At 46.6% G+C, this 22,936-nt stretch overlaps 1 protein-coding gene across 6 annotated transcripts in view; it reads left to right on the top strand.

Annotated features, from left to right (window-relative positions):
* The window catches only part of Ttc23 (tetratricopeptide repeat domain 23), a 74,073-nt gene extending 57,088 nt beyond the window's left edge, over nt 1-16,985 (top strand). For 2 of the 6 annotated variants that reach the window (XM_027408126.2, XM_027408122.2), the window contains 4 exons: nt 4,109-4,214; nt 11,001-11,153; nt 13,313-13,440; nt 16,688-16,984. In XM_027408126.2, coding sequence (XP_027263927.1) covers nt 4,109-4,214; nt 11,001-11,153; nt 13,313-13,440; nt 16,688-16,864 — 564 coding nt within the window. In that variant the 3' untranslated portion in view covers nt 16,865-16,984. Of the gene's footprint in view, nt 1-4,108; nt 4,215-11,000; nt 11,154-13,312; nt 13,441-16,687 lie in introns of all 6 variants that reach the window. The other 4 variants (XM_027408123.2, XM_027408125.2, XM_027408124.2 and 1 more) reach the window with 4 other exon arrangements.
* Nucleotides 16,986-22,936: the final 5,951 nt, after the last annotated feature.

Raw genomic sequence — 22,936 nt, 5'->3', positions numbered from 1 at the left:
CGGAAGCAGTACAGGATCACAGTTCTCTTGACTGACAGTCACACAGCCTGAACAAGGGAAGGAGAGTAGCCTTGCACAGCAGGGGTGGGGAGGTGGGGGGGGGGATGGTGTCCCTGGATCCCCCCTATGGGTCACCAGGGTGCTAAAAGTTACTGTTCTTGTCTTACCACTCATCTTTCCATTTACAAAGAACATCCCCTCTTTGTTCTTCTGGTGTAAGATAGTAAAGCCCTTGGACGTGGGGTTGGACACCTGAGCACAAGATCATTCTGTTGGTTAACCTGTATGCAGGTACCACTGTCCCCTCCCTTCTATATCTACTAAAAATTGTAACAGTTGGGATGCAGAGAGAAAGTTAGCTGAGTGCAAAAACATAGTAAGAAGTGTCTGTATGTCTCCACAAATCCAAGCACCCCATATTTTTGTGGTTCATCTGTGATCTCCTTTAGAACTGAAACCAGCTTGATATTTTTGTGTGAACTCCTAGTGTTAGCACAATATCTGGCAAGTGGAAAGCACTTCAAAATTAAAATAACACTGAGCCAAATAGGAATAAATTAGACTAAGCTGAAATGAATGGAATTTTTACTGAATAAATGAGATGCTAATTTGAAACATTTTAAACACCCTGGGTGTTCTGCACCACTCCTCCCTCCCTCCAGCATGTAGTTTTAAGAAGCTTCTTGAACAGTAAGTAATAAATTAGATCGGAAACTGAACTTAGGAAACAAGTGATCAATGTTCGCTTGCACAGTATAAACATCTCACATAGGAAAGTGTTGAGGTCAGAAAATTGTGTGATGAATTCAGAGCCCCTAAGCCAGTGGTTCTCAACCTGTGGGTCTCAGCCTCTTTGAGGCCGGAAAAACCCTATTACAGGGGTCCCATATCAAATATCCTTAATATCAGATATTTGCATTACAATTCACAACAGTAGCAAAATTGCAGTCATGAAGTAGCAATAAAAATAATTTCATGGTTGGGGGTCAGCACGACATGAGGAACTGTCTGAAAGGGTCACTGCATCAGGAAGGTTGAGAACTTTTGCCCTAAGCCTTTGGTGCCTGTTTTCTTGATATTGTAAGTGGTGTTTAATTGTTGTTGTTTTGTGACTGGAAAGTGTCACTTTAGTGCCTCTAGTCAGAAAGCAGCTTGTGGTCCTTTCAGAACATGTAATTATTCATTTGAAAATAATTGTGATAGGCGGTCTTACTACCTTCCTTGCATATGATAGATAGTAGAAAGGAAACAGAAAATCTTTGAATTGGAGTTTTATTTGGTCTCAAACAGCACATGTTAATGGGTTGAGTCTTTGTAAAGTTCCCGGGGAAGGCTTCCTGAGAGCCCTGCAGAAGCTCCTCCAGCAGTGGACCCTGGGGGTGCATAGCCAGTGGCGCACACAGTCTGCCCACATGGTTTTCATGGTTTTGGGGGGGGCAGTTTTACTCTTTCTTTTCTTCCTGAAAATGCTGAACCCTTGATAGCTCGATTCTACCCTTCAGCTCTGTAGTCTGAACATCCATGAAACTGTAATTTTGAAATACCTATTATTTCAGTAATATTTCAAATCAGAATTTAAGAACAGACTTTTCTTGTGCCAATTTGAAACTGGTGACTACTCTGGGCTTCCCTGGGTCCCTTGTTCAATTCTTTCCGAAGAATTCCAGTAGTGAGAAAAGCCATTTTAAGTCCAGGCCTTCGTGCTTAAGAACGCTGGGTGTTCCAACACAGCAGCCAAAGCCTTTGCCAGCAGGAGGGGCTGGGACAATCAGGTCCAAGCTTTGGCCGTCCGGATTCTAACACAGGACTCGGATTTAACAAATGAGGCAGTCTACTGTTGCAGGAGCACCTCTGTCTTGATTATCTCGGAGATACCCTCAGAGGCGTTGAGTACCACTTGGTGTAGTCCAGAAGGCCCTACTGGGACCGCTGCTTCACTTCTGAAGCCATGGCTACTGCCAGTGTACTGGTGTCAGTCGGCCTGTCTCACTCTGTGGCTGATGGGTGAATAGCAGCATTCAGGACATGGTACAACAAGCCGAATTTGAGGTCTGTGGCGTATCAAAGCCAGAGCTTACCTCCAGCCTTTAGTGTGAGATATCTGGACCATTTGCCCTGTCGGTGTTCCATTGTGGGTAACTGAAGACTGTCCACTGAAATGAGAAGACAGGTTTATTTGGGTCAGTATTTTGAAGGCTGGAGTTCATGTTGCTCACTTCACAGTGGCCAGAAAAACTGAAAGAGGAAGAGCCTGGAGTCCCATAATCCCCTCTCAGAGCGAGCTTCTCCTGACCTAAAATCACCCACTAGGCCCCACCTCTTCAAGTGTTCCACCACCTCTCAGTAGTACCCAGCAGACCCCTTCAGCACTCTGTTTTCATATGTAAACTGAAAATCATAGAAAGTATCCCCAAAATTAAGTGTTGTGTTGCAAATGAGAAATAACTAAAGTACAGCTTGAATCTCTGTGGTGGTTGTCACTTTCTGCCTGCCCAGACTAGTGTTTTCCTCTCCATGTCACTCTGTGAGGTTAACATGGCTGGATGCAGACTCCTAACAGTTACACCTCTGGGGATGTCTATGAGGGGGTTTCCAGAGTATACGTGTAACAGAGCGAGCCGGAAGACCCATCCTGGATGTGGTTAGCTCCCTCCCACACAGTAGGGCCCCAGGCAGAGTAGAAAGGAAAAGGAGAAAGCCTGATAGTCCCAGCACCTTCTCTTTCTTCAGAACGGAAACACAGTGTGGCCAACAGCTGGCACTCCTGTCACCATTCCTTTCCACCATGACAACTGTATCCACTGTCACACTGTGAGCTAGAGTCAGTTGTTTGTGTCAGGTATTCTGTCACAAGAACAAGAAAAGTAACAAATATTCCCTCTTTGGCAATGATCCCAAGAGTATCCTGAGTGTATCGTATATGGTTTCACCACAGTTAGCCCAGCTTTCCACAGCTTGTCCAGTAGGCATGCTTCAAGTGATCATTTGAGGGATGTAAACATGTTACTCACTGTATTTTTAAATATTAATGGTTACTTATTTTGTGTGTGTGGGGGGGCAAAGCGCACAAGGTGAGAACAGACCTCCTCCCTCCCTCCTACACAAATGTGAGTGTGTGTATGTGTCTGTGTGTCTATGTGTCAGATCACCTGGAGCTGAAGTTATGGGCACTTGTGAGCTGCCTGATGTCAGTACTGGGAATCAAACTCCAGTCCTCTGCAAGAAAAGTATGCTCTCTTAACCACGGAGCCATCTCTCTGGCCCCAATTTTTTTCAAATCAAGATGTTGATAGGTGGGAATCAAACTCAGGTCCTCTTCAAGTTATGGGCACTTGTGAGCTGCCTGATGTCAGTACTGGGAATCAAACTCCAGTCCTCTGCAAGAAAAGTATGCACTCTTAACCAAGGAGCCATCTCTCTGGCCCCAGTTTTTTTTTTTTTTTTTTCAATTCTAAAGGTTGACAAGGAGATGATTAGTAACATTTTCTTTGAAGGGTTATATTTGATAATTTATTTGAAATTTTTTTTAATATTGTGTTTTTAGGATATAATTTTTTTAATTGAGCAGTTTTAAAATTAACTTCATTGCAAAGAACCTGAGCAGTTCTCCACGCTGAGGAAGCTCCCTGTGGACCTTGTTGCAAAGCGTTGAGGCAGGTGGGCTTGGTGATCAGACAGCAGGCTGCCCCTCTGCAGTTAGGACCCACGGCCTGGCTGAGCGATAGGCCAGGAGCTCGCCGGCTTCCTCTGCACCTCATTAGTCCTTTCCACTTCTGAAAACCTCAGCTCCCCTACACCCACCAGCCGCCCCAACCCCCCAGCCCCCATCTTGGTGGACTTTGCTGAGTCAAGTGACCATAAGCTTTTAAAGGATTTATTTCAGGGATTGCCTCCAGCAACGATTTCTAGCCAAGTGGATTCTGCATCCAGGGTTCTGGCCTCCACCCAATGCTTTTCAAATTCCCCAAAGTCAATTGCACGTCTTCATCAATCATCCCTTCCAGCTTGTTGGAAAGTTCCTTGGCTTCCTGCTTATCACTGCAAGGACGGTTTCCTATTGCTGCTGCCAAGCATGTAAACAACTTGTTTCTTCTCTCTGTGGTGACAGGCACATCTCATCGTCCTGAGTAAAAATCCCTCCCCAGAGGAGGCTGCAGATTCCGCACACTTTATTGCCCGGGCTGCTGTTGCTTCTGGGAAGCAAGACCACCGTGGTGAGAACAGATCCCCCCCCCCCCGTTTCTACACAAGTGGCTTGGGCATGCGTCACCAGTGGGTGAGGCTGTGGCATGATTCCTCTGCCCTGTGGTTTCCCTGGGCTTTCCTCTATCTGTCACCTTTTCCCTTCAGAATGTCACTTTCATCCAAATCACCATGGGAAATTCACGCACGGCCGGCAGATAGGGACATCTCTGCTTTTCCGGGGCAACTATTTTAAAGGCTGTTGAGCTATCAAAGCAACAGCTCTGAACTCCAAGCTCATTCAACAGAGCTTTCAGCCTGGGTAAACGTATACAGCATCAGTATTTCAAAAGGAAGCTGCCACTCAATATGTGTTTTCTTTTCTTGGCAGGATAGTTAGAACATGGAATTTTGGGGATTCTCCCCTCCTCCACCCTATGTGTGACAAGAGACACATTCTAGTGATAATGGTAGGGCCTAACTATTCAGAAATGGTATGTGGCCTACACGGAAGAATATAGATATAGTACAAGATATCAGATAGAAATCATCATGAATATTATTGATTCCAGGGTGCCAGAAATCAGGTCAGGAGAGTGTGGAGTCAGTTCAGGAAGCAGGGGTCAGGGTAGCAGGCCAAACGTAGGAGGTGAAGGGAAACCCAAGGAACAACCTGGTCTGAGAAGGCCGTAGACTTGGTCTGTGCAGGAGCTGGTGCAGGGTTCCATAGGTTACCCTCTTCCTGCATACCTAGCTCACCCAGCAGACCTGAGATGAAGAGTCTGACCAGAGATGGAAGGTGGAGCCAAATGAATTATATGCAAGGTAGTCAAATGAGCCTCAAAAACCATCAAAGAGCCCCAGGCTTAACCAGCTTTTTGTTGTCTTCCACTCATTTAATGGGAGAAAGAGATGCCCACCAATCTTAATCAAATATTGAAAATACAATTATTTGAGAGTTCAGGAGTCTCACACAACCCAGATATCTATAGGAACCCCCATGTCTACAGCAATCCAACATCTAGACAGTATGAGCGTATCAGGTAGTTATGGGAAACTTAAGCAAGTGACAAATAACCGTGACTATAGAACAAGAGACAATACAGAGTGGTGAGGACCATGGCAAACTAAAGAAGCCTCTACTTAGCTATTTTGCCTTAGCAACATGGCTCCACATGGCAGGCAGATTCTACTGTCCAGAGAAGGAAGAATTTGGAGCTTCATATGAAATCTCCAATTGTTGGTTGACTGTAGCTAGCTCAGATATGTTTAAGGTTAAAATGAGTGTCGGGACTGCTTTGGTCCCAGGTGGCCCAGAGGACACCTGAAACACCTATCAGCTTGGTAACAACAGTGGCAATTTGATGGGAAGTTGAGTAACAAAAACCTTAAGGTGAGGACACATCTTAGTGGTTCCTAGATTAAGACAACTGGAAGGTTCTGATGATCCTAATGGGTAGAAGAGGCAAAGGCTAAAAGCAGTCTTCTTGCCTGGAGGCTGTCCTGATTCCCAGCCCCACCCAGTACACAGTGGACTGACTCCTTCTGGACTGTAGGAATTGAATGATGGCCAACAGAAGTTATGCACAGAGATGGTCTTGTCCCAAAGCTCTAAGTTAGACCCATTTGCTTTGCCCTTCATAGAATTGGTGACAATCCAAATTGAGGTAGGTGTGTGTGTAGTGTTTTTTTTTTTTTTTTTTTTTTTTTTTTGTATAAATACAGCTGGGTTTGCCTCCCCTACAAAGTGGGAGTGATAACAACACCTGTATGATACAGATAACCTGAGTACTAAATAGCTCATACCTGCACAGGACACACGGGCCTTGCTTTACTCAGCTCCAGTTAGATAAAGATTCAATAGAAAAGGCAACTTTTCCAAGCCATTGAGTGATCAAGGTCTGGATCCCAGATGGTCGTCTCCAGATACCCTTTATCAATTGTTATACATAAGGACTGTCCTCCTTTCTTTCCCTACCCCTGTGCAAGAGTCTGTGGAGTTTGTAGCAAACATGGGACCTTGGGTAAGTGACGGCAGCCTAAAAACAAGGGTGTGGAGAGCCACTGGGAAGGGCTAGGACCCAGAAGCCTGCTCAAGATCTCAATCCACCCCAGCCCCATAACCCTGTGGCTGCAGAGAATTTCTTGACTGGCATCCAGAGGGCTTCTGTCCTGGTCAGAGCTGAGGTGTGTGAGAAGTGCAACGGCAGTAGAGAGGGCCAGGGCTGGAGACTAGACAGGGAGACAAATGACTCCAGAAGCACAGGGAGCAAATGTCCCAGCTGTGACAGCAGTGACAACTATATGCAGTGCTGGGGTGTTTACCAACTGCTCTTAATACCTTTCACAGTCCATAGAAGCAGGGTATCACCTCCGATTTTTCAAAGACACTCCCATAGCCAGTTCTTCCTACCAGAATGTTATCTCCGTCTAGAGAAGCTCCTCTCTGTGTCTGCCTCTGTCTCTCTCCCCCCCCCCCCGCCTCCTCCCACCAAGTCCTCATTGCCCTACACCAAAAGGACAAAGTTCAGATGAACCGGAGGGCTGCTCTTTGATTGGTCCACTTCAGATTCAGCACCTGCCCATCAGAGGACAGCTATCACCCTGGTAATAATTCTGTTATTTGATGGGAAATTTGGCTATTGAAGCTAAGATAAGGACATACTAAGTGAGGATGCTGACAGAGAAGCCCATGGGGTAGAAAGACTTGCCATGCCAGTTGTCCAGTAACAATGTGAACCCCAGAACAGCTGTGCAAAGCAAACAAACCCTCTTCCCCATGGCCCAAACAAATCAGAAATGAGTACCTGTGTGGAGAACACCTCTCGCCTCTACCCACCATTATTCCAACCATTGAACCCTGCTATTGTCAGAGTCTCTGCTCCCTCGGTGGCAGATGAAGCTTTCCAAGGCTGGAAAGCAAGCTGGCCAGGCCAGGGCCCGGAGACCCGACTTTGTCCTGGCCTGTACCTGCCAGAGTGCTGTGTGGCATGGGCAGAGCAAGACCAGCCTGACTGGGATCCAGGGATTCAACTTCCCTCTGGAAGCAGAAACAGGACAGACACCACAGGCAGAGAATACAGCTGGAGACCAAGCAAGCACAGTCTCCTATCTTTCCTGCCATCGCTCTGCTGTCCCTTTACATGGTGGAAGCCACCATGGCAAGACTGAGAGAGCCACCGAGGGCTGAGGACTGTTCAGGCCTCTGCTGCCCCCTGCAGGGGAAAGGGAGGAGGACTGTTGGAAAATTAGGGAGCTAGAGTCCATCCCCACCCCACCCCATCTCTGCCCCTGCTCTCACCCACCCAGGACTTTCTGACCTGGACTGTGGTTACTTCTAGTCCCCAAGTCCTAGCCAGAGCCCATCAGAAGCAAGCCTGCTTGTCTTTCAGAGTGTCAAGGGAGCAATCTGGTCTTTGTTCTTTTATGTTTAAAACTGTTTATACCTAACATAGACTTTTGGCTTTGCTTTTGTTTTGAGAGAAAACAAAACAATAGAATCTTTAAAAAGCATAATTTCCCGTTTGGGGATTTTCCCATCACCAGCCTGCTCCTCTCTTGCTGGATGCCCATTGAAGGCATTGTCTACTAACAAGCGATGCTGCTGGCCCGGAACTAAGTGTTTCAGACCACACGCTGGAGCTGGTGCCTTTGCCCTGCGCCATCCTTCACTCCTCAAGCAGACAAAACTGCCCTAGAAGTCTGGGAGGCTTGGGCTTGCGTGAAGATTCCCAATTCAGGCTCGTGGAATGTCACTAACCTGGGCCTGGCCAGCTTCCCAGAGCAGCCATAGACAAACTTGGTATTAACAGCTCTCCCAACCCTGCTGCATGTCCAGGGCCTTGGCCTTGTTTTTATAACGCTTCTCCTTAAGGATATTAGGATGAAATGGTACAAAGCCAAGTACATTTCAGTGTAAACCTTCATGCTGCAGGGCCTGCTCAGTGGAGGCAGCCTTGTTTGGAAGTGGCCCCATGTGGTCCCCCAGGCGCCAGCAGGCTAAGGAGTTCTTCTGGGTCCCCAAGTCAGCAGAGGGAATGGTGTCTGCCCCAGTTGGAGCCTAGGGATTTCTGAGTAACTGGGTTCCCTGTGTATAATTCCTTATATACAAATACATTTATTTCCCAGCCCAGACTGGCCCTAGCATCTCCCTACATTTTGCATAGGTAGAAATTAAAAAAAAAAGTTTCTGAAGCTTTTTATTTTTTAAAGTAATTACCTGGGTGGGTCTCCTTGACCTTCCATACTTTTTCTCAACTCTTCCTCCTGTGCCCTGCTTGCTATGTGGGCACACCATACCCCTCCTCCACACAGTGGTTACCAGTTATAATGCCCCGGGTGTTCTGAGAGACCGTAAGTCAGGTGGTCCCAGGCATTTGTAGCTGTTGGAGCCTGCAGACTCCTGGCAGGTAACATGGCACCTGGGAACAGCCACTGTCCATAGCCTTCACCTTCCTGTGGCCCTCCTTAGCTTGTTCCTCCAAGCCCTCACCTGAGGCCACCATGGTGGAGCCTGTGGCATATACTGTATAGTCCTGCTGGCAGAAATTGAGAGCACCACTGGTGACACTGTGTCCCTTTGTCCTCATGTTGTTCTACTTGACCTCCTTCTCTTCCTCAGCCTTCCCACACCTTGGCACCCTGTGTGCTCTGAGAGAACCTGCCTCACCCCCACCCCTCTCCTCAGGACTCATTGCTTATAAGAATGCCTGGCCAGCCTGCACATGCCTGCCTGTGAGCCCCTGGAAGCAAGGAAGAAATGGATGAGGGCCAGGAGAAGGAGCTTCTCACTGTTTTTTTGTTTTGTTTTTGTTTGTTTGTTTTTGCCAGCACCACGAGTCCCCTCTTGAAAACTTCTGGAAGTCCTCCTTGCCTCTGGAGAACTGGAGTGCAAGTTCATTCAGTAAATAATCAAAGACAGCCCAAGGCTTTAGAATGGAGACCATGTACTGTCTCCTCCCCATACCCTCCACCCAGAAAGGTGGTCACATCGTGAATGTCACACCCCCAGTGCTATTGGGACAAGTAACCCCACACCAGAGCTCAAGTAGGGGCTGTTCATTCAGCAGTTCTTGAGGCCAGTGGAAGTACAGCCTGGGTTGCCTGACCTTTTTTTCCTAGAGAACAACCCAGGGCGGAGCACAAACCTCAGGAACCCTACCTGGATGGTTGCCTTCTTTCCCGTGTGTCTAGAGTGATGCTGGTGGCCTCTGTGCCATTTCTGGGCTGGATGAAGTAGACAGCCTATGATGGTCACTTTCACACTATGCTATTTCTACCCGGAAGCTTTTGAGAAGGGTTTTAAAGGCAGCTCTTTGGAGAACACATGTGCTTCCCTCAACTAAAGCTCTGGAGGCCTAAGGTTGCCCAGTGCTAACCTCTACCCATGTGGCTCTGCATGGGACTCTGCCAGGTAGATTGTTGGGAACGTGGAGTCTAGACTGCTCTGAGTAGTGAGGATCCCAATGCAAGCAGATCCCATGGTGTGTGAGCCCTCTGCTAAGCCCTGTGAGGACACTTTTCACCTTTATGCCCTGCAAGCCTCTCCTGGCGTGGTGTGCATTTAGCCACCATGCTTTCTGATACACAGCTGCCCCCAGCAACACATATGAACTTCCTTGGATTGTACAGCAAGTTTGGCAGCGCAGCCTCCCACTGTGTGGGGTCAGATGTGTGAGAAAAGTAAGGGGTGAGTCCCCAGGCCTCCCCCATGGCCCCCCACAGGTGATGGGTGGCTGGGGGTAGCAGCTCCCACCATGGCCTCAATGGTTCAGTTTTCGGGGTGAAGGTCAGGCCAGGATTAGAGACTTCCTCCTTTTGAATTTCGTGGAGTCCTTAGAGCCTTGCTTAGTTAGTATAAAGACTGTTTTCTGAGACTGTTACAAAAGGTAATTGCCACATTGATGGTGCAGCCCTCCCACATAATGAAGCTGCCCTTACCACCCCTCCCCCTGCCTCAGAACAGCCTCAGGCAATTGAAGCCCAGACAAACTGGGATTTATTTCAGTTAGAAGCTCCTGACCAGGGGAAGGAGGTGCATCCCTATGATGCTGCTGCATCCGAGCCTGACCATCTGAGTTTGACAGCAGGGACCCAAATGGTGGAAGGGAGGGCAGAATCAACACTTAAAAGTTGTCCTCAGTCACAGGTACACTGCAGCACCTATACACACACACACACACACACACACACACACACACACACACACACAGAGAGAGAGAGAGAGAGAGAGAGAGAGAGACAGACAGACAGACAGACAGACAGAGACAGAGACAGAGACAGAGACGGAGAGTTTTTTTAAGCTTCCTGGCATCCATTGGACCTCTCTTCAGCCTTCTAATCTCTGGCTCTTTGAACAAAGTTTTGTCTTCTTTTTTCTGTGTTAAAAACCTCTCCATGCAAGTCTATCTGGCTTCAAGTCCCCAGATGGAGCTCTCTATAGAGATGGTTAACATGTCTGTCCACAGCATCACTACCTACCCGCCCCCTTCCCCCAGCTCTAGAACTCATAGACAACCCAAACCCTCAGCTGGAGTGGGACTGGGAGGAGATTTATGGTCCTGGCTCACCTCTGCCATCAGGGCTCAGATTTACCGGCGGAGCCACGCTCCCGTGTTTGTTTCGGAGTATGACTTCATCCTTGCCCAGGCTCCCGGCATCACATTGCAGAGGATTCTAGAAGTGCTTTTTAAAGCTAAGGATGGCCATGTGCTGGGCTGCTTGCCGGCTCTCTGTGGAGTGTCCTGGCTTCAGAACACAGGAACAAGTGGGGAGATGACTTCCCTTCTCTTCAGAAAGTCTCTTGTCCTTTGTTCCAGATGAGCCTGGGATGCCTCTCCTCACCATCCCAGCCCCAGAAAATAATCCCTGTCAGTACAGGACTCTTCTGCAGTGGACCAGCATGCACTCTGTTCTCTCCTCAAAGGCTGGCCATGTAACCATGGTTCGAAGTTCATTTAGGACCTGGAGAGGTGAGAGAAGGAAGTAGGGGTCTTGGAATAAAAGAGTTTTCCTTTACCCCAGATAAAGATGAAGTAGCTTTAGAGTTACAGACAGGGAGAATATCACTGTCAAGGTCTGAGAACCCCCCCACCCACCCACCTCCTGTCACTTTGTTCCTGAGTTCTGGAACATCCCATGAAACAAGGGTCTTGACGTGTCATTACAGACATGGTCAACTTGCCTGCGATACCTGCTATCAGGGACACACTGTTCCCTAGCCTTATTTTTTTCTCCTGTGAGTAGAGACCTTCCAGGAGCAAACCAAGGACAGGGAGTGCTGGGTTACTGTCATACACCACCAGACCTGCCCATCCAACTAGTTCTGTTTTACTCTCAAAGGTTGGCCTGTGTTCTTATATTGGTTCCGGATTAGTTAGCAAATCAAAATATCAAGTGCCCTCCACTCCTGAAAACCCCAGTCACATCAGACTCGGAATGTTGGTGTTATGTTCGTCACTCCACCCCCAACTCTGTGGTCAGATTATCAAAGTGAATCAGAGTCGATACTTTGAGGGGTCAGCAATGAGTAAAGAGATATGACGCTTTCCACGTTGGAGAACTTTTGTCCATAAGACTTGAGGCTACTTCAGGGACATCCCTGCTGGTCTGGGATAAAGTTCGGGATACCTAGGTCACTTACTGTTGATGCACCTAATGAGCCTGGGATGGGACATGCCCAGGAGACATAGCTCCTACCTGTTTCCAGACCCAAGCTTTCTGCAGTCGTGCGGACCCAGAAGATACTTTCCCATGTGCTGATTTCTGCCCTTTCTGAAGACCCCACAAAACACCTCCTCCTAACACCGGGTTTCCCATTTTACCATTATAAACTGCGATTTACCTGTCTCCTCTCTATCCAGAGGCAGTCCTTTGTCCCTGTGGGACAAATAACCTTGCCTCCTTTCCCTTGTTCCCTTCCTCTTGTCCCTTGTCCTCTATCCTCTGTCTTTGTCTTTTATCCCCTGTCCTCTGTCCCTCTGGGACAAATAAATCTCCTTTGTGCTGAGTACTTGGTCTTGGGGGTCCTTAGCTGATTCTTTTCCTTTCACTGTTAAGCTTCAGTTCCTTGTTTGTCACAGTTTGGCTCTGCATCCTCCCAAGACCCCCGTGTTAAAGGCTTGGCCCCCAGCCTGTGGCACTATTGATAGGTGGCAGAACCTCTAGGCAGTGACATGGGAGCCCAGCCCCTCCCTGATTCCCTTCACTTCTAGTTACCATGACACTCTTACCATTGCCCCATCACGGGACGCAGCAGAGCCACAGGCTGGGGCACAGGCTGGAACCTCCAACAGTGTGAGTACCATTAGCTGTCCTTACTTTATGCTGATTTATCTCAGGTGTTTGTTTCAACAGCAGAGGGTTGTGTAGTCACAGCTCTGGTCTTCAATTCCCTTTCCATTTTCCATGCCTTCGATCTTCCTTCTCTTGCTCTTCTGATTATCATTTATGTCAAACCATTTTTATTTTATCAATCAGTGTGTTTAAGAGTTTAGAATGGAGCCAGGCAGTGGTGGCACACACCTTGAGTCCCAGCACACTCAGGAGGCAGAGGCAGGCAGATCTCTGTGAGTTCAAGACCAGCCTGGTCTACAAGAGCTAGTTCCAGGACAGCCTCCAAAGCCACAGAGAAACCCTGTCTTGAAACTCGCCCCCCAAAAGAGTTTAGAATGGTTGGGATTTTTCTTCGCTAGTGTATCAGCTAGATTTTCTAGTTTTGTTTTTTGTTTTTGTTTTTTTTTTTTGGTGTGTGTGTGTGTGTTAAAGAAATATAAAGAGTCCACAGAACTATATGGGTTGTGAGGAGTGACTGATTTCTAGGCAGAGAAAATGTTCTATCAATATCCTAGTGTGTTCGGCTCTGGGATAGCTTCCCCCTCCCTGCCCCTCATATCACCAAGAACACTAAAATGTCTGAAAAACAAGAAAAATAGCTTGCTGTATCCTTCTGAGGTGAAAATAGTTTCTGATAAAATGAGCAGATTAACGGGCACAAGAGAGTCCCTCGAACTGGCTTCTCTTATCCAAATGGTTATTTTTAAACCTTTCACCGTCACTAACAACATATTTGCTCCATCTCTGCTTTGGATCTTTGAGCTATTTTCAAAATGTTCTTCTGTGCTCTTTTCAGATATGGCCGAGCAGTATTTTCAGGAAAGCATGACTCATGTGAAGGATTCTGAAGGAGCAGGAAGAGTCAAGTTCCTTTCCATTCAAGATGAATTTTGCAATTTTCTGCAGATCACTGGACAAAAAGAAGTAAGTGAGTTTAGATCACAATTGTCAAGCTATTCCTACGGGATGCCAAAGACTACTCTTTCAGCCTTCAACCATCTGTTAAACACCTAGTATATACAGGGCATGTCCTAGCCTCTGGAGAGACCCAGGTAAGTAAATCAAGGAGCCACTCTCAGGCAGCATCCACATGCTTCCTCTTAGAAACAAAACAGTGAGAAATTAAATGCTACATCCAACTACAAAAGGTCACGAAGGGTTGAAAACCTTGAGAACTCAGTGGGCAAGAGCCCTCACTGAAGCCCAAGGTTCTTCCAGCTGGGGTGGTCTGTGGCCCTCAGTGTGGTCAATTCCTTTTTTCCTCTTCTGTATATTGAATGGAATTTTCATTTCTAACAAAAACTACCCAGCACAGAGGTCCCAGCTCACTGTCTCTGCTGCTGGTCTGTAAAGGCATGCTCAACATGACTTAGAAAGGTAGGACAAAGCCAGAGCTTATAGTATACTAAAAAAAATTTCCGTGTAAGTCAGAGCAGCTCCAGGAAAAGAAAGTAGATAATTTAGAGGTGTGTGGTGTGTGTGTGTGTGTGCTGTGTGCTGTGTGTGTGTGTGTGTGTGTGTGTGTGTGTGTGTGTGTGTGTGTGGTATGTGTGTGCATGTGTGATGTATGTGTATGTGTGTGGTGTGTGTGTGGTATGTGTGTGTATATGTGATGTGTGCATGTGTGTGGTGTGTGTGTGTGTGTGTGTGTGTATGTGTGTGTGTGTGTATGTGTGTGTGTGTGTGTGTTATGTGTGTATGTGTGTTTTCAGTCTAGCATAGCAGATCTTGGAGATGAAGATGAAAAGTAGTCTTTCTTTGTTGTCTGGAGTTGTCTTTGTTGTCTTCTCCCTACTACGCTTTCCTCATCCTTGACTTCTTTTCTCTCAGTTAAGGACCACGGGCTTTTATTCTGCACTCATTCCATTTGTCAGGCCAGAGTAAATGCACAGTCACCATAACAAATAGTGTTTCACTGTTCTTCTGAATCACCCAGCCAAAGATACAGGGCCCTGCTAGGGCCTCGGATTCCTACCCGAGACTCCATCTTAGTCCTATGGGGACTTCACAGGTTCCTCATTCACCTCCAAGTTTCCTCAACACACACATGGTTTAACATTTCCCCTCCCACCATCCATCATCTCATCAGGACCACTCTAGAATCTTCTCTTTCCCAGGTGCTTCCTCCCCACTTTTACCTTAATCTGTTCAGATTCTGAAAGCACACCTGAACATCGAACACTCATTTGGTTCTCCAATGAACCTTAATACCCTCATGGCAAAGCTGGCATGACCCTCCCAATGTCCAGAGTCTGCTGATGTTTTGTTTTGTTTTGTTTTGTTTTGTTTTGTTTTGAGATAGGGTTTCTTTGTATTGCTTTGAAGCCTATCCTGGCACTCGCTCTATAGTCCAGGGCTGGCCTCGAACTCAAAGAGCTCCCCCTGCCTCTGCCTCCTGAGTGCTCAGGATTAAAGGTTTTGCCACCACCAACTGCCCAGCAAGCTCCAGGAGCCTTCTGTCTTTGCCTCCCTAGCTCTGGGATTACAGGTGCACACCACCACAGCCGGCATTTTTATGTGGGTTCTGGGGATTGAACTCAGGCCCTTATGCTTGAGGTACTTTTAAAGACCATCTGCCTCCCCAGCCCATACTGCCCCTTTCTAACACCTCCCTGCTATGACTGCTCTTAATAATTCTGGTTCTTCCCATTAAGTTTTCCCATCTGCTTTCCATTGTCATCAGAATGTGTCTTTTAACTTGACACGCACCCATCCTAGTCTCCCTAGTCAACAGAAGCAGTGTCAAAAGCTTCATTCAGGAGAAGAACCTCCAGCCCTTCTCCCCATCACTGACTGACTTCCCAAAGCCCAGCAGTCAAATCCCATGGGAAAGCCACCTCACAGGTGTTGGGAGGGGGATGCATGGAGATCCCAGACCTCTGAGTGCTGCAATGAGCCACACTTGGCAAGTTACACAGTTGCTTTGCCTGAGAAGTTGATTTCTGCTCATTACCACCCTTAATGTGCCAACCCAGTCACTAACTCACGTTACTGCCCAAAAGGAGCCATGTTCTTCATTCACATGTCTGCCTGTCTACGACATGGAATCGGGATGTGCCCCCATCCACCCATACCAGGGCTATGCTATGGGAATCCCTTTCTGTGGTCCTGGCTTTATTTGACTGTTGAATTCAGCATTCACGTTGTACAACCATAACTATGTTTTCAGGTGGAAGATCCAGTAAGAATTTCAGGATGTGTTGGAAGTTCAGGCTTTCCCCCTGTATGTCTTAGTATCTGCAAACATTAATAATCGGGGAATATTATTTTCTGACCAGCTCCTATTTTCCTATTCCATGTTGGCACAAATAAATAGGACAAAGCATGATGTCATGCTCCATGGAATGTTTACTTTCGGCTTCCTAAGCATTCACCGTGAGAACAGAAAGTCCAGAAGCACAGCCTAGTTTTCTCTTACTCACGATCAGTAGTGTGCAGGGAGAGAGAAGAGCATGGACCTAAAAAAGGGCTAGGGAAACAGATTCCAGCTCCACCTTCAATGAGCTCCACCATTGATGAGCCCCTGTAGGAACGAGGAAGTTCTCAGCTGCTGCTCTGCACCTAGACCTCCTCCTGGGTCAGAAGAAGATAAGGTTGTACCTATCTAAAGAATAAATCATATCAGATCACACATAAACTGAGCCCCTGACACATACGGTTCCATGCAGCCTCATTCTGCTCTTGCTGCTCAGTGGAACAGATTTTAGCCATAGCTGACACAGTGCCCATGTTGCTTTCTCTCTTCTTAGCTTTTACCTTCTCTCCCCAGAAGACAGTGCCCCGGCTTAAGAACACTTCTCTGAAATGTTAAATGTGTATCAATTCATGATTTTTCCTGAGAGGCACGGATCTTACTAAACCCTTGAACTTTTAAAAAAGATTTTTCCTTCCTTCCTTCCTTCCTTCCTTCCTTCCTTCCTTTCTTTCTTTCTTTCTTTCTTTCTTTCTGTATGTTGCTTCATGTATATCTGTGTACCACTTGCATGCTTGATGCCTGCAGGGTCCAGAGCAGGGCAATGATGGATCCTCAGAAATGGAGTTACAGAGGTTGTAAGCTACCACGTGGGCGCTGAGAGCCCAAGCTGGGGCCTTAGCAACAATCACAAGTCCCCTTAACCACTGAGCATCCTTTGACTTTTTTAAACCACACAGCATTTTGTCCTTTTCTCAGAGAGCAATCATGATCCTGAGAGAGTCTCTGGAAGCCAAAGTAGGAGCATTCGGTGACTTCAGCCCTGAGGTGGCAGAGACATACCGGATCCTGGGCAGGGCAGACCTGGCACAGGGAAACCACATCGGAGCACATGCCAAACTAAAGAAGGTAAAGTGGGAGCCAGCACTGATATAAAGAGAGCTCTCCCTCACCTCCCATGACCAGTCCTTTCCCTTCCCCATACTACGTTTAAGTGAAATTTTATAATGGCTCATTAGGGAAGATGGCATCACTTTTGTGGTATATTTAAGCTGACATTTGGTGGGGGAGGGGGTAAAAGAGTTCCTCTAAAGAACATACATTCAAAAAATGAATTATCAGTCATGTTTGATCATGCAAATATTTTTAAAATTTCATAGTATAACTTACTAAGACTTCCTCATTGTTGTGGTCTTTCTGCATACCCAGTCCACAGAGGAATTCTTTTGTGTTTGTTTCTTCTGCTCTTCTTTTTAACCTGGAGTTTTCTGTTTGTTTTTATGTAGCTGGTAAAGGTCTCATGTTATCTTTTTGCTAAATCCCTGTAGCAGAAATGCATGGAATAACTGGCTTGTTTGTCACCATTTCATCAAAGAGCCCAGCACTGCCCCAAATTTAGACTTAGGATAACACCTCCATCGTACACCAAATTCTCACATGCACTTGAGCTTTGAGTCTGAATTTCTGTTCTAGTCAGCTATTCCCCTTTTATTTTTTAAAGATGTATTTATTATGTGCACACTGTTCTGCCTGCATGTCAGAGGAAGGCACCAGGTCTCATTACAGATGGTTGTGAGCCATCATGTGGTTGCTGGGAATTGAACTCAGGACCTCTGGAAGAGCAGCAGTCAGTGCTCTTAACCTCTGGGCCATCTCTCCAGCCTGCTAATCCGTTTTATATAGGTACCAACAGCTCACATTTTCAGTTCTAGACATTCTGTAGAATGGTTTAGTGGCTTTTACCCCAAAACATCAGGTTCCTGGAAACGTGATTGTTTTTCAAATATATGGAGAGAGAGAGAGAGTTTTTATTAAAGTATTTATAAATAAATAAATTTTGGGAAAACTGACATCTGTATGATGTTGAGTCTTTACCCAGGAACAAGGGCTGCCATCCCATTTGCTCATGTCTGCTTTGTCTCTCAGGCACCTTGAAAAGTTTATTTCTATGCATTTTATCATTATTAATATAAGTGGGGATTTATTCATAATTACATATTTTACTTATTTTTGTGTATCTAAGGGTTACTGGGGCTTGTGCTTTAATTTTATAACCTTTCTAACTAGCTTAGTTTTTTATTGCTTGGATTAATTTGAACATTGACTCTCTTACATTTTTTAGATACACTGCAGATAGACATGGTTTTACTTTATGTCTTCTAATTCAGTGCTTCTCACTGGTTTCCTTTATGCGGCTGCTTTAGCTCACATGTTCAGCACAATAACAGACAGTAGTGGAGATAATGGACTCCCTTGCCTTCTTCCCAGTCTTACTGGAAACCACTCCAGGGATTCTTCACTAAGAGATGTGGACTTAGCCAGAGAGTGGTGGCGCACTAATGTTTGTATGTTATATTTAAGCATCAATGTTGCATTTGCTTCAGAAAAATAATTAGGAAATCCACCTCAATTTTTTATAGACCAAATGCATGGTGTTTGTAAATTTTTATATACGAGGAGACCCTTTAGGCTGGTGCTATAGTTGTGGGAAAAAAATCCTATAAATTTTTCTCTATTTATTCTGTAAAAAGTGGGCTACCAAAGCTTTCTATTGGTAATTGAATTGTTTTGGTAAATAATATTTTCTAAGTAATTAACTATTTCATTTACATGCTTTTATTTATTTGTATAAAATTTGAAGAATAATCTCACAAATTTTTAAAATTCCTGTTTTAAGTAGTCCTCTCACACTCCTAAAAACAGTTTGGGACAGTTTGATGTGGCTAGGTGCGAATGAAATACCATTTCTCATGTCCCTAACCCTTGCAGATTACACTGTCCTCACGGCAGGGCAGGGCAGGGCAGGGCCTGGGTTCTGGGCTCTTCTGCAAAGCTCAGCTCTTTCCTTTGTTCCAGTGACAGGCGGGTGCAGGTCATGCTCACTGTCCTGTTGTCTCTGGAGTGGGACTTGGGGGTGGGGGGGGAGGGACTGGGAGATCTGTCTGACAGCTTCCTCAGGAGACTGCAGGTCCCGCTCTGGCTAACACTGCCCCACGCTGAAATGAAGCTCAGCTTCAAGAGCATTTCATTCACACCACCCCAAACCCACAGTGAAAGGTGACTTTGGTGTAGACTCAACCATCGGTCCTGACAGCAGAGGCTCTGATGCGCTGACGCTCTCTGGCCCTCTGCTGGCAGCAATGACAGGCGAGAACTTGTGTGTGAGTGGCGGGCATGCTAAGGCAGGAGCTGTTCTCATTCCCCACTTGCCCTCATCTGAGGACAGGACTGGCTGCCCTGTTGACACCAGGACACAGACAGGGACTTTAAACATGCCTTTGTTGTCTGCTGCCTGGGGCTTCTCAAAGGTCATATTTAGCACTGGGCTTCGGGAAGCCAGCAAACTTCTAAACGCAAGTAGTTAAAGTGTTTGTCTTGTTTTTATCATGACAGCCTCCCCTCTGAGTTTTCATCCCAGAAACCAGACGTCACCATGTGTGGCTTTTCCAGATATACCCTCCTGTGCTAAATAGCCCAAGTGTGAGCCCAAGGCCATGCTAAACAAGAAGGCTCCAGAAACACAGCAGACAGCAAATTGAATTACCAGAAAGGAAACCGAATTATTGATCTGCCTTTTAAAGGCATCTGCCTGCAGGGGAGTATTGGAAAACTCTGGGCTCCAGATGGAAATTTCCACAGCACAAGCTCATTGCCTTTGGCAACATAGAGACCTGTTTTGATCTAGGGTGGCACCATTGCTCACATTCTCACCCAGGCGAAAGGCTGCAGAAAGGGATGGCCATTTCCTAGGTCAGTAATATCTGGGGACTATACCAGTCTCAGGCAGAGTATGAAGTTCACTTGGGGTCCAGCTTTAATCTGGCCTCCTCACTAAGGACTGTCATTTTCAGAGTTCAACTTATTACTTCATGTGTCACAGCTATCATCTTTAGACATTCCTGTAAAACAGTAGCAGTTCCCAAACCCACTATAATGAAACTTTTCAAGAACAAGCTGGAGCATGGTGTGTTTTATAGGATATAGACAAGAAAATCGATACCAACAGGGTCTTCCATGGTCCTGCATCAACACTGGAGAGCAAGCCATTCTGTCCCTGGGCTTCCTGCAGCCAGCCAGCCACTCAGATTGTCCTAGATGGCAGTGTGCTTCATGTGTAGCCGGAGGACCCACATTGCACGGATCTGCCCGTGTTTGTTCTTCAGTGACCCACAAAATTGACTTTCACCTTTAGCCCATTTGAAATGTTGTTGTTGTTGCCCTTGGATATGCCAGGAACCGCAGAGGCAAATTTAGAGTCCCTAAGGGGCCTCCACATGAGGAACCTCATTTTCATATGTAGATTCTGTTTTCCTGCGCTCCTGGCTTCCCTAATTGTCTCAGAGTTAGCGAGTCATGGTTGCAAAGTGGTGGAAAGTAATTCCACTTTCTTTAAAGAGAGGAAGGTCTGAGCTGGGGCAGTAGGTAGCTCAGGGGTAAAATGCTGGCCACAAATGCAGGAGGATCAGAGTTGGAATCTCCAGGACTAATGCTTAGGACTAAATCTAAGCATGATAGTGCATAATTCCAGTTCTCCTGGGAAGACTGGGACTCACTGCTAGGAAAGCCCTGGAAACTCTGGGGCTGACTAGCCTAGAGTGTGCAGCAGCAAGCAAGAGGCTCTGCCTCAAAAAAGTAGATGAGGATTAGCTCTCTAACCTATGCACACATATCACAGTACATACATGCCTGTACTCACATAGGCGAGTGTGTGCACCACACCTACACACATACACACCACACCTACACACCATATACACAATACTTACCACATATACATACCTACATACCATACCACACATGCACACCACACCTACACTACACACATACACACATACACACCATACATACCACACCTATACACCTACACACATACACACCACACCTACACACTATACCTACACACATGTACACCATACCTATACACATGCACACCACACACCATACACACTATACGTACACACATACACACCACACCTACACACAGTCTTTTTAAAGAGAGAGGAAGGTCAGAATTGTGTTGGTTTTTCTTAGGTTCCTCCACGGCAGAGAAGGGATGCTGAAAGAGCCTTTGACAGCGGCTCTTTGAAGATGTTTATAAATTGGCTGGTAGGAAAGTGAGACCCATATTCTGAGGAGTGAAGATCATTCATTCTTAACTTGCTGTGGGCAAAACAGGGAGTCTCCCTTGCCTGTGATAGACTCAAGGAAGTGAGAATTCCAGGTCTGCAGGAAAGGCTTGCCTCAACCCCAAGCCCAGCCTCCATGTTTTTGGTCTCCTAGAAAACAGAGCACAGTGGACCCAGACTGCCCATTGACCAGCTTGCATTCCTTCCTCATGTTAGAACTCTTGCTGCAGTCCAGCAGGTGCACAGTGTCTTACTTTCTCCATTGGCATCAAGCTTTGTAGGTGGTAGACAGACACAGAGGGAAAGGCCAAATCCCCAACTGTGCAAATTGAGTGTAATCTGAAATAGGCCGAACGGGGAACAGCTAGGGTTGGCAGATGCCAAACAGCACAAGGTCCAGAAGGAGCCCCCATGATTGCTGAACTCCATCTGGGCAGGAAAGAAAGCAGCTCACAGGCTCTCCACATTAGACTGAAGCCCTGCTGTGTGTGTGTAGAGGGGGGCAGCTCACAGGCTCTCCACATTAGACTGAAGCCCTGCTGTGTGTGTGTGGAGAGGATATGGCTGGGCCTGCCTGGGCAGCCAGTCCTGCTGATGCCCTTGTTTTCCAAATGTCTGTATGGATGTTGTCCTGGGGGAAAGATGATGCTAGCTTGCCCAAGGGATGGAGCAAAGTTGTGGTGGGAGTCGAGGGGTGTTGTTAAAGACATAGAACACACAGCACTTGACAGCCTGGAAGTGAGAAGAGGAGAAGACATGGATGACATCCATACCCGTGGCTAGCACCAGGAAATACTCAGGGATGACTGATGCTTCCAACCCTTCCTCATCTCCCATTTCCCCCTGCAGCCCAGGGTCTCTCTTCCCACCTTCCCTATGTGTTTCTCACTGGAGGCTCCCTACCCACCCATCAGTGCATCTTCCTCAGGTCATGGGCCTATTTGCCTTTGTGGGATGGGAGCTGCAGGTGTGTGGGAAAGAGAGACAGACCAGGGAGTGTAGGATGTGTTTCCTCATGTAATACATGTCATAATAAAATAGCTTTATTTTCCATATGCATGCATGTGCCCCATGTGCATGCCTGGTGCTCACAGAGGCCAGAAGAGAGTGTGGTATCCCCTGGAACTGCAGTTACAGATGATTGTGGGCTGTTGTATGGGTGCTGGGAACCGAACCTGAGTCCTCTTCTCTCTGAGAGAAGCAAAGTGCTCCTAACTGCCGGGCCACCTGTGCAACCCCTATTTGTTACTATTTTGTCTCCCTGTGTCTCTGGAAGCTCTTAAGAGCATGGCTCCCATCTGCCCTGCCACTGAGGCTGGCACGGGATTGTAACACTGCCAACAGTGGCTGCAGGAAGGATCTGATGCAGAGTGTAAAGGAAGGTGTCTTCAATGTGAGCAATACCGAGTTCAGAGGAGCAGAAACCAACGTGATCCTCTCCAGAGTATACATGGAAACCAATAACAACACCGAAAAACCAAAAACACACCACAGAGGCAAAAACCATCAAGCAAGACTCCTGGACATTGGGACGTCACTCCGCCCTAGTTTGCCCCTCGCCCCAATAGGGAGCGTGTAGTGAAAACTGGTTTCATTGGCGCAGGGAAAACACATAGTGCTGGCTGCTGAACTGTTGTAGTTGGTGCTTTCAACTCCCCAGGTTAATCTTTCTCCCTGTCTGGCAGCTGTTAGTAAATGTACAGATGCCGATATATCTTTAAGCATTTAGGACCCTTCACATCTCTGCATTTAGTTTCTAAAATCTTTGTTTTTCCTCTAAATATATTAGACTTGGGTGTTGACATAAAAACAGAGGAACCATTCCAGAGCTTCTGAGTCATTTATCCTCTACAGAAGCAATAACCTCGAATCGGATAATATG

This window comes from Cricetulus griseus, chromosome 3 (assembly GCF_003668045.3).
Source record: "Cricetulus griseus strain 17A/GY chromosome 3, alternate assembly CriGri-PICRH-1.0, whole genome shotgun sequence".
NCBI lineage: Eukaryota > Metazoa > Chordata > Mammalia > Rodentia > Cricetidae > Cricetulus > Cricetulus griseus.
The sequence above is the reverse complement of the archived record's forward strand: the minus strand, read 5'-3'. Positions and strand labels throughout refer to the sequence as shown.